The following is a 13,068-nucleotide window of genomic DNA, read 5'->3' on the forward strand; positions in this document are numbered from 1 at the left end:
ATAAAGAAAACTTTTTTTATTGTATTTACATAATGACAATATTGCATTTAAATGAATGGTAGTGAATTAAAGTTATCACTGGTCTTCGTTCATACCTGTAAAACTCGTACAATAACTCGAGATGCTTTGGACAATTGGAATATATGAGAATTCTTTAAAACATGGTTCCATAATGAAATAAGCATAATAGTAATTGAGGAACTGGACATTATCGTGATACATGGACTGCTTGTATTACAATGGTATTGACGGATTAGTCACTATCAATGTCTTAGTCAATACCACTGTCCTTGGGCAGTCCATATATCACGATAATGACCAATTTTTCAATAACAAATATGTAAGGATAAGCTTCGAAATACGGTTAAGTATTTGCTATATGATTTAGCTGATCACAAATATCAACATTTATCCTACAGATAAATGCAAATGAAGTGTTCAAAAGTCTTAGATTGAAAAAGAATAAATATATGAATAAATACATTATCTGATAGTGTTTATCACAATTCTATAAAATGCATGTTCTGTGTCTTAATTATAACCATTCATTTACAATTTATTTCGTCAAAGAGTTCTAGACCTATTCCATGAATTAAACTTACATCACAACAGTCTGAAATAAATAATGTGGATATTGAAACATCGCAATTTAAAATTGATTTAGAAATAGATAAAGGTTACAGTTTCCGAAAAGAAACAAATTGCAATTACTTACCCAGGAGTCTGTTTTCTCATCGGTCGACAAAGCAGCCACTACTTTGATGGAAGTATGACCTTAATACTACACAGAAGTTCTTAAAGTGCAATTATAAATTCAACAGAGAGTCACAGGTCAACCATTATATCAATACTACATCTCACATGTCGAAGGTGCACATGGTTGTTCTGTACACGCAATTGTTAACGAGGCGACTTTTGCTTTAGTTCGAAAACCTATATGTTTATTGAAGGAGATAGTGTTGATGATCCAGCATCTGTTTTTGATATCTTTACATTATATGTGGCAGCAGTAGGCCTGTCATCAAAACTTTGTAAAAGAGCTGTTTACTTTCTTTTCGGTTTGTCGGAAGAATCTGTAGGATATAACGAGACAGGTGTCTTCAAAATGTGGCTAAATATTAGCATAGCCACTCTCTCTCTGCAATGTCAGATTAGCCGCGACACTGATTGTTGTTGCCCCAACACAATGAATAGTATATGATGTGAATTAAAGGCCATTTTTGACATATGATGAATGATGGTTAGCCTTCGTCTTCTTTTTTTTTGTTCTGTGGTCGAATTGTTATCTCTTTTTGACACATTCAATTTTTTCAATATTCAATTTATTTTTGGAATTAAAATTGCCGTCTGTACTTCTAACTTTAGCATAACACACCCTTAAGGTTTCATCTAAACTGGTATGATAAATGTACTCAAAATTATCATTTTTTTCTCTTGCTAACTGTTCGTTTCTGTGTGTTGCATTGTTTTTTGTTCATTTCAGCGGTTTTGTTTGTTTCGTTGTTTGCCTCTCATAGTTTATGCGTACATCGATATAGTTTGTAACCCGGATTTGTTTTTTCTCAATCAAAAAATGACGTATGAACAGCGGTATATCACTGTTGCGTTTACTTAGCAGACAGACGACATTGATGTTAAACAACAATCTAAAAGGTGTTAAATATGTTATTAGTTAGTTTAGACAATGACACATCGCATAGATAAACCAATCCGTGAATGTACAAATGTCTTATCCTAGATAAAAAAAGTTCTTCTATCAAATGTTTCTGCAATTCAAGTGAATATGTCATCATCTAGAATATTTGTATATATTTTTTAGAAATATGCAGTTTCATTTGAAAAAAAAATATGTTAGATATCCATTGTTGTTACTCAACATCTTAGATTTAAACCCCAAATTGGAGACTTTGGTTTGCTAATGTATATTAGCGATTTTTTACAATAATATATCTCGTAAATGCACCGATTCAAACATGAAATAAATGTAACTGCTGACAAACCATTATTATTCTAATAAAATATGCTTCTAGGAAAACCCATCCGTTGCTTTTTCCTTTGAGAGCCCTATTGACGTGTCAATGGTAGAATTTGAATCTTGTATAAATGACTAATGCTAATATTCTAATTTCATTTTGGCCTAATCACTACTTTCACTTTCAACAATATTTTTTTCCACATGTAAAATTTACTCAATTCAATATATTTGCAACTGATATGACCCCTTTTAGAATAGTAAACATTTCAAAGAAAACAATACTTGGGAAGCATGACCCAATATAATAATTGGGAACTCCACGAACAAAAGGGAATTAATTGTGGTCTGAAGCCTTCTGTATATTATGAACATACGTATATTATAAATAACGTGTATTTGCTTAAAATTACCAATTCTAAGTTTATTCTTCCACGGAGTTCATGCACTGCTATATGTATATAACGTCTCTATATAGTATAGTAGTATAATCATAGTTTACATATAGATAAACTCGAAAATAATTGTACTCTCTCCGAGTTCTAATTTTAAAACTGGAAGTCTTATCAATGACTTAAAGTCGGTCAGATGACGTAAACAATATCCGGACGCCTTTTTTTCGTTTTTCTCCCACAATAACTCAGTTTGAAAAATCATAAGAATGGATGATAAATGCGACTATGCATAGTTCTATATGTCACAGAGGCATGATGATTAATTTGTTGGAAGGAAGAGAAGCGACATACAAAATGGTCTTCTCGTTTACTACTATGGACACAGTAATTCATAATTAAACAGTAATTCAGACCTGAAAAATACAACTTACTACGTAGAATTCAGTTCAGTTTATACCAGTTTGATGAAAAGAAACACATAGTTTTCTCTATGTTTATCGTATTTGCATACGTTTGTCATATGGATAATAATGTCGCTTATTAGTGTAAGAATATAAAATACGATCGTGATAACCAATGTCAAATCCTAGATAAGAAAGTTCTTCTATCAAGTCAATGACTTCATCCATGACTATATGTACATAATTTAAAAAATGTGCAGATTTATTTGAAAAAGTAATGTTTTATATCCATTGTTGTTACTCAACATCTTAGATATCTTAGATATTATGGTTTCATTTGCTTTTTTTACACTAACATATCTTGTGAAAGTTTGAGCATGAAAAAAATTATCTTATGAATCTTATGTGACTGTTTAACACGAATGAATTCTTTTTTGGGTACACATTATTTTTCATCAAAGTAAAACTGTTTCGAACTTCTTTTCGATTTCGTACTTATATTGGCATTTGTATTGTTTCATTCGAATGTTACCTATGAAGCTTTTGTAGGCGAAACGCGTATCTGGCAAATATTCCCTCAAGCATTGTATCTTTGGATGTTGTCTTGTTAAGAACAAGTTATTGTATCAACACAAACAATCTTAAACTGAGTGACTTTTAAAAACTTTTTTTTTTTTAAGAAATTTTTTAAAAGATTTGCAGAAGAAATGGCTATTCCTCCAAATGATAATTTATGTACCATTAGAATATTTAGAATACTTTAATAGCGATGACAAGAAGACAAACACATAATCCTTAGCATGGCACATGCATATTTGTAAAAAGATTTAGAAATACTTCTAATGTAGTTTTTTTTTTGTAAATTCTCTTCTAACCGTCCAAAAAATATTTATGAAAAAATTTCTGAACAAGGGGTTTTCAAAATTAGTTTTCATTTGTATCATATTAAATAATGAATTGAGATTTCATATAGATTATCATCTGTTCCAATTCGTATACATCATTGGCTTTTAATTATTCGTCTTTGGGCGTTCCTACATAGGATGAATTTTTAGAGAAGCGTTTTGGGCGTATGCAATTTATCAAATGTACTTTTCATTGTATTTCAATGATACACCAACATTATTGCAACAATGCATATATGCCAAAAACGATTTTAGGTTCTCAAACGACATTATTTCATTAATTGTAAATTTGTATTCATCAAATAATAAAGTATTAAACTTGAACCTTTCTACTTCTTTATATCAAGGTGAGTTGACAAAACTAATGTCTTTATCCCAACAGAGAATTATGTATGAAATAATTTTATACATTTAAAATGTGTATGTATGAAAATAATGTCTTTTTAACGATTAAAGAATTTGGACATGATATTACTTTACATAGTAATTATTATATTGGAGACTACGATTTGAATCATGACACTTCTGCGTGCTTTATCACTATGACAAATGTTAGGGTTCAAGATTAATAGATTCGAATTTCTCATATAGAAATAGGCGAGTGACTTTAACCATGAAATTAAATTTTTAATGCACCTACCTAACACACGGCTAAATTATATATCATTTGAAAGCTACAAATCTGTACTATCTGTTTTGCCCGGTCGTAAAAAAATCGTACGGTGCAATTTCCGTCAAATCAAGATCAAAGGCCAAGGACGAATAAGGATTTCAGCTTGATTGCATAATATGACTTTTATTTATTTAATTCACATATGCAAACAATTTAAATTTTTAGCAGAGAGATTAACAGTCATTAATCAAATGCATTTTTATATATTTAAAGCGTGTTTTAGATAGACAGCACATGTTTCGAGTAAAAGTAAATAAAATGTGCAAAACACAATTTTTTCTTTCTGATGCGACTGCTAATCACTTTAAACTAAGTAAAACCCTGTAATGACTATCAAAGAAGTTTTTGACATCATAAATTTTCTGAAATTATGCTTACTTCTAAACCAGAGTTCAAATGAAAAGTTGGAATCATCCCTTTGAAAAATTTATGGACGCCACTACGAGTTGGTTTACAATTATAAAATATTTGTTTCGCCAGATGACGACTGATAAGTTCCAATTTACGTTACCAAAATACCGTCATATCTGCCCAGAGGCGGATTTAGAGGGGGGCCCAGGGGGCCCGGGCCCCCCCTTTTTGGGAAAAAAATTGGTTGCTTATATAGGGAATCACTGAAGCGTTACTGGAGCGGGCCCCCTCTTAGGTCAGTCACTGGGCCCCCACTTATGAAAATTTCTGGATCCGCCACTGCTGCCTTGAATGACACCTACCCACTAAGGCGTGGCACCGAGTTAGAAATTAAATGAGCCACAAGACGGGTGTCACATGTGGAACATGATCTGCTTACCCTTTTGGAGTCTCTGAATTCACCCCAAATATTTTTTGGGGGGTTTTGTTACTCTATCTGTAGTTTTATATGTTGTGTTTTGTATACTGTTGCTTTGTCGTGTTCGTTTTTTTTTTTTTTTGCCGTTTTGTCAGTTCGTTTTCAATTATGAGTTTGATGTCCCTTTGATATATTTCGTCACTATTCAAGTAGTCAAAGGTTTTCAAATTGTAGATCATTGTTGCTAAATGTATCATAATAACGATTTGGTTCTATATATACATCACCGTGAGCAAATTAAGTTATTTTTGAGGATATTTGTCTTATTGCGTTATTCTTCTTTACTTTACTTTGATGCAATTTTTTGGCCGATTTTCATCACTGCAAGTTAATGTCTTTAAAGTAAATTAGTCAAAATAGCATTTGACCTCAAAAAAATTGCAACAGAATTTGTTTTGGTATTTTTCGATTCAAAATGGCTTTCTTTGTAACATACCAAAAGTCTACCAAGATATCTGAGTGGGAACATGAATTTTTTTGGGTGAAAAATAGCAAAATTTGTCAAAAATAGCGAAAAACTGGGAAAAGCTTGTTAAACATTCATTTTTGATGATAATTATTTCAAATCAAAAGTTTTACAACAGTTTATACAGTGTTTATGAAATGAAATAACAAAAAAATAGTTTTTTTTTATAAGCATGAAATTTTAGGTGAAAACATCCAATTTTTGTTGGAATTTGAGATTCACATAGTGTGAATTGATTACCAAAACAGACAGGCAAATATAAAAAATGGTAATAGAAGTTCATTTTATTCTTTAAAAAAGACAAAAACTTTTATTTTAATCATTCATAAACTTTACAGCAATTCTTTATTGGGTAAATGATGATTTTGGGTAAAATATAGTAAAATCAATCAAAAATCGTTAAAAACTGGAAAAACACCAATTTGGAGTTTTAACTGTTTTTGAATCACTCCAAAATAGAAAAACGGAAATCTTAATATAATTATAATCAGATCAAACAAAATTCATTGTAAAACAATAGTAAAATAACTGATTTTAGGTGAAAAAAGCTAAATTTGTCAAAAAATCGTCAAAAACTGGAAAAAAATACAATTTATATTTTTCAGAAACCATTTTTTCAACAGACACATCATTTGGTGTCACAGTTTGTTTACAGTTGCATCTAATATTTAAATGTTAAGAAGCTTATCAGGAGCAGGTGGAAGTTCCATTAAATTGGACAAAGTTTTCCATGTTTGATTTCCCAACCATAGTCTGCATGGTCTGTAGGATCTATGTCAACTTCTTCTGATAATACACTCGAAGACTATGAAATTGCCCTGAATCTGATGTTGGTGGTAAACTTTTCACCTGAACCAATGTGTTTCCAGTAATTACTATAGATTTGAATTTTCTCCAGAGAAGAATGTAAAGTCCTTCTAGAGGAAGTCCTCCATATAAACATGTGAGCACTTCTTCTCCTGCTTTGATGATATCTGCTTTAATGAAGCCGGCTTATTCATGAAAACTTGATCTTAATGGAAGTCCTTCGCTTATTCCAAAAAGCCTAGATGATGAGTCACAACCTGTTATAGAATGCAAAAAGAGCAACATCATCCCCAAGAAATCCTTTAGACTGTTTTATGTTCCATATTTTCATTTTTTTGGTTGATTGTCATTTATTCAGATTTAAAAATAACCCGTTTGCACTGCTGATTAACATGATGAATAAGTAACACAAATAGATCCGTACCTTCACCATTTACTATGACTACTAAAGACAAAGCACAATCCAAAGCTGTTTGCACAATCTGCATCACCAGTCACATTCTTACATCTAATGTTATTATCTTTTAGCTTGTCACAAAGCACGTTAATAAGATATAGGAAGATATGGTGTGAGTGCCAATGAGACAACTCTCCATCCAAATAACAATTTATAAAAGTAAACCATTATAGGTTAATGTACGGCTTTCAACACAGAGCCTTGGCTCACACCGAACAACAAGCTATACAGGGCCCCAAAATTACTAGTGTAAAACTATTCAAATGGGAAAACCAACGAGCTTGTTTGTTTTGACTGTTTGACATGAAAAGTTCCTTTTTAGTAATGGATAATAGATTTTTTTCTTCATCAATACTACATACAACAGACCATTTTTGGAGTGGTCTTTCTACAGATTTGACTATAGAACAAATATTGATGAGAAGTGTCAAATCTTGTGGAGGTCTAACCAGGGGCAGAAGAATGGGTGAATCAGAGAATGGGACAGATTTATCAAGTACTGTGAATTCATTATTATTCGTTGGAAACTAATTTCGTGGGTTTCGTGGGTACATATGCACCACGAATTCAAATATTCAACGAATAGCATAATACCAATGGGCTTTGTATGCAGAGACTGGCAAAACCATGAAACCAAATATCCACGAAATTGCAAGTTTTCAGCAATCCACGAAAATAAATGAATCCACAGTAACTAAACAACTAAGTGATAAAAAAGCTAAAATTGATATGCCAATTAAAGACAAAAACAACAATATGCTAACAACAGAACGAGATCAATATTTGAGATGGAAGGAACATTTTCAAGAGGATCTTAATAGAAAAGAACCAGATAATCTAGAAAAATTTCCTGAGGCACCCTTAGACCTTGAAATAGACACAGATCCACCTTCAAAACAAGAAATACAGGCAGCCATTAAAAGCTTGAAAAACAAAAAGTCACCTGGCATAGACCAACTAAATGCAGAATTTTTTAAGATAGATACAGTGCTAGCAGCGGATACTGTACACCCAGTATTCCAGAAAATATGGGAGCAAGCTGTTATCCCTAACAGTTGGTCTGAAGGCAACATCATAACAATACCAAAATCAGGAGGCTTAACTTACTGCAATATTTGGAGAGGAATCACCTTACTATCCATTCCAAGTAAGGTCTCCTGCATAATTTTAATATCAAGAATTATAAAGGCTGTTGATAAGAAACTAAGACAAGAACAAGCTGGTTTCAGAAAAGGTAGAGGCTGCATAGACCACATATTGGTCCTACGTAACAACTGAGAACAGTGTCATGAGTGGCAGAGAAATCTACTAGTAAATTTAGTGGACTTCGAGAAAGCGTTTGACAGCTTACACCGGGAAAATCTTTAGGGTAGTTCTGAGAAACTATGGAATACCAGGTAAGATAGTGCATCTCATCAAGCAGTTCTATACAAATTTCTCAAGTACCATCAACTCTGAAGCTGACACGAGTTTCCTTGTAAAATTAGGAGTAAGACAAGGATGTGTTATGTCATTTATGCTGTTCATAATTGCTATTGATTGGGTAATGAGAACAACCCCAGCAGAAAGTATTAAACAATGGACTGAGATGGACACTTTGTAACACAGGACACAGACTATGCTGATGATTTAGCACTTTTATCCCATACCAATGCAAAGACCACATGAAGGAGAAGACCGAAAAGCTAGAAGAAACAGCTAAAATGATTGGACTTAAGATCAATGCCAAAAAGACAAAGCTAATGTACCTCAATACAGAAAGACATCCTATCATATTTATAGAAGGAAAACAGCTGGAAACAGTAGATTCATTTAATTATCTAAGCAGTTGTATAACAACAGAAGGTGGTGCGGAAAGAGATATAAAGATCAGAATAGGGAAAGCTAGATCTGCATTCATTAGACGAGGCAACATCTGGAAAACAACAGCCTTTTCAAATAAGACCAAGCTCAGGCTCTATAACAGATGTGTACTTTCTGTACTCCTATATGGCTCAGAGTGCCGGAGAATGACTGAGAAAGATATCAACAGGCTCTCCAGCTACTATAACATATGTCTGAGGAAAATAATGAAAATATTCTGGCCAAACAAAATCTCCAACAAAGACCTACATGAGATGACCAGCACCAAGGACATGGAGACTTTGCTGATATAAAAAAGCTGGAGGTGGCTTGGTCATGTTATACGCAAAACATCTGATGACATGACCATGGTAGCCCTTAGATGGACACCAGAGGAAAAAAGAAAAAGAGGCCGACCTCAAAGAACATAAAAACGCACCATAGAAAATGATTTAAAGGAAAGATAATATACGTGGGGCACAGTGGAAAGAAAAGCAAACAACTGAGAAAAGTGGAGGAAACTTGTCCTTGCCCTATGTGCCGTAAGGCATAGTAAGGACTAAGTAAGTAAGTAAAGACATGTTTTAAAAACACTTAACCAAGGATATCTGAAAACGCATGTCAAGTTTTTATGAATAATGCTTTATAAAGCAGATATCATCAAAGCAGGAGAAGAAGCATTTGATTCAGGGCAATTTCATAGTCTGCGAATGTATTATCGGTGCCAAAAATGGATGTAAGAAGAAGTTGACATAGATCCTACAGACCATGCAGACAATGGTTAGTAAATTTCACGTGGAAAACTTCGTCCAATTTTGATTGAACTTCCTCCTGCAACTGATAAAAGTTTTAACATTGTAAGATACAAATGTAAGCAAAAATGCAACACCAAAGGATGTGTCTGTAGACACAATGGTCGGTATGATGCGGTTAATGTTGTGATTCGAGTTTTTCTAATACTGTTCCCATTGCTGAATCTGACTTTACTGATGAAAATATATTTGTTGTATACAGTAAACTATGGAATAATCTTTCAAAAAAATGTTTCCATGTATCTTGTCATTTACTTTTAAATCATCCGTTTTGGTCAATGATACTTTTTACCCCTCATTATGCATGGTCAACAAATCTATGATTTTCGCTTAACATCTCTTGTTGGTTAAAATAGTATGAATCTAAGCATTGCACTTTTTCATATAAAGAATATAAATTAATGTTATCTGAGATCTTAATTGATTTCTGAAGAAAAAAAATATGAATTTTGTCATTTTTTTCTAGTTTTGTCAATTTTGGGCCAAATTTTGCTTCTTTTTTTTTTTACACAAAATCAGTTATTTACAAATTTGTTTTACAATGAATTTTGTTTGATCTGATTATTATTCTATTAAGATTTGCATTTTTTTTATTTTTAGAGTGATTTAAAAACAGTTAAAATTCCAAATTGGTGTTTTTACAGTTTTTAACGATTTTTTGATGATTTTGCTATATTTTACCCAAAATCACCATTTACCCTATTAAAAATTGCTGTAAAGTTTTGGAATGATTAGAATAAAGGTTTTTGTCTTTTTTGAACTATCAAATGAACCTCTATTACCAATATTTATATTTTCACAGTCCTGTTGGTAATCAATTCACGCTTTGAAGATCTCAAATTCCAACAAAAATCGGATGTTTTCACCTAAAATTTCATGTTTATAAAACAAAAACTATTTTTTTATTATAATATTTCATAAACACGGTATAACCTGTTGTAAAACTTTTGATTTGAAATTATTATCATCTAAAATGAATGTTTCACCCAAAAAATCCATTTTCCCACTCAGATATCTTGGTAGACTTTTAGTATGTTACAAAGAAAGCCTTTTAGATTTGAAAAATACCAAAAATAATTCTGTTGCAATTTTTTTGAGGTTGGCCACATTTTTCATCTATTTTGACTAGACTATTAATACCAAAAGGACAATCAACATCTTAAACCATGAATCAGATAAACTTAGTTAAAACCATGAACAAAATAAAATAAAAGTCTAAGAGACGAACAACAGTTCACAAAATAAAGCACACCATGAAAACGATCACTGCATAAAACAGCGAATGATCTTATGAGGTCAGGAAGGGTATTCAAGTTTTTCATTTTTTTATTTCACAACTGCTTATAGTGTTTTACATAAACAATGACCTGCATTTGTATTTTAAAAGTTTATGTTGAAAAACTAAAAACGTCTTTTATTCAAATAATTAAAGCGATTAAACTTCTAAACACACTTAATATTACTAACACGATTTTAGACTAAATAAGAAGCAGCAGTATTATATTTTGTTCGTTTACATCCCGCTTTAGACAACCAAGTTTTTCTAAGCAAGGTTACTTTTTTCAATGTTACCTACGATTTAGTCGCAAAGTCATGTTTGCATTTAAACATGATTAAAAAAAGTTAATACGTTTGACTTCGTAAAAAAACACATTTTTACCTCAATTGGCTCGTATATATTCTTTTCGAACTTTAAATACTCCTATCTTTATTATGGAAAATAATTCTTCTCCCTGATATTGACAATAAGTAATGTGCTATCTGAACATAGAATAACAAAAAGATCGCTATTTGCAGATGGCAGATTTTTTGGCAACTACAAAAACTTCAATAGAAGGCTGTTCTATGAACAATAATTAATAATAATGCATCTTAACATTCAAAACAAATATTCCCTGACCTAAAACATATACATTTATCTATTTTTTTAGCATACAAATATCGATTTCCTAAGATATGTTTTGCTTTTGGAACAATTTTTCATTTTTTTAAGATTTGCGATAAATTTCAATTTTCGGGAAATATTGCGCATCTAACCTCTATTTTTTTGTTTGATTTGGAAACAATGTATCATGTTCCATAAAGTTCATATGATCTTTTGAATTTTTTTATGGTATAATAATTAGAAAATGGCTTTTTGTTTAGTAATCGCAAAAATTGGAATGTTTATTCATGACCTTTGATCTTGATTTTACAGAAAATGCACCGTACGATTTTTTTACGACCGGGCAAAACAGAAAGTACAGATTTTTAGCTTTCGAATGATATATAATACAGCCGTGTGTTAGGTGGGTGCATTAAAGTCGTTAACTAGACGTCTTTTTGAAATAAGTCACTCGCCTAAAAAATAACCTGATGAGAAAACATACTTGTAAACCAAGTTAATGGGGCTTTTAGACGATGACTGAGTGTGAGACAGTTATAAAGAAATGTATATATGTTTATAAATTATTATAAGTTCAAGTTTTATAACTCGAATAATGATACACATTAAGGTAACCAACAATAAAACTCAGTGAATCGCATAAATTGTCAAAAAAAAAACGAGAACGGATGTATTGACAATGTTTTATAAGATTTTCCGATATAAAGATTAAAAGGACTGATGAAAGTTCTTGCATAACAAATTCCGTGCCCGGCTTTGGCTATACTTTTTGTACTTTTTGATTGTCAATTATGTTGGCCTCGAGCATCATTGAAAAGACAATAATTGTCGATATGAGCATCTGATGCAGAAACAGTAGTACCATTACTACCACTCCGTTGATGCCTCTGCTGGTAAGTCCCCGAGCGTATCTCCAAGTCAGTAGCCAGTACCATGAGTTCTTCGGTACTGGCATGAAAATACAGATTTCATTTTTATAGAATTTTGCCTTTACAAAATGTAACAAACTAGTGTAAGTTAATGAATATATTTTCCTCATGCAAAGAACTGATTCCTTGCACGGCTTTTGCTTTACGTTTTGTATCTTTTTAGATTACAGCTCTTTATCTATAATAATCTTTTGATTTTCAAATATTTTGGCCTCGAGCATCACGCAAGTGACATTTATTGTCTAAATACTCATCTGGTGCAGAACAATTGGTTTCTATTATGACTGTAACAAGTTAGAGGTTGAGATAGCTCAATTTCATTCTAATGATAAAACATATACTATTCACCTGTATAACAAAAGGAAGACGGAAGCTTTTTAGGTAAAATATTTAATTTGGCAGTAAAATTTAGAAGTTAAGAAGATCATATCATAAGGAACACATGTGTACTAAGTTTCAAGTTGATTGGGTTTCAACTTCATCAAAAACTACCTCGACCATCAACTTTATAACCAGAAGCAGGACGGACGGACAGACTAGAAAACATAATGCCCATAAATGGATCATAAAAAGAGTAAGACTTGTTACATACCCGCCAACTTCTGAAAGTTCCCATATGTTTTTTTTACTGCACAACAACAATTTTAAAGGTTACAATTTTTAGCGAAGTATTTTGCATGATCTGGATTGTCTAG

General features: G+C 32.0%; 2 protein-coding genes across 5 annotated transcripts in view; both read left to right on the forward strand.

Moving 5' to 3' along the window:
- The window catches only part of LOC139527374 (putative amidohydrolase YtcJ), an 86,785-nt gene that overhangs the window by 59,546 nt on the left and 14,171 nt on the right, over positions 1-13,068 (forward strand). The gene's annotated exons all lie outside the window — the stretch shown is intronic.
- On the forward strand, positions 8,570-9,061 carry LOC139526284 (uncharacterized). The gene has a single exon (XM_071321414.1). The coding sequence runs from the start codon at positions 8,570-8,572 to the stop codon at positions 9,059-9,061; it is 492 nt and encodes a 163-aa protein (XP_071177515.1).

The sequence above is a fragment of the Mytilus edulis genome, chromosome 6 (genome assembly GCF_963676685.1).
Source record: "Mytilus edulis chromosome 6, xbMytEdul2.2, whole genome shotgun sequence".
NCBI lineage: Eukaryota > Metazoa > Mollusca > Bivalvia > Mytilida > Mytilidae > Mytilus > Mytilus edulis.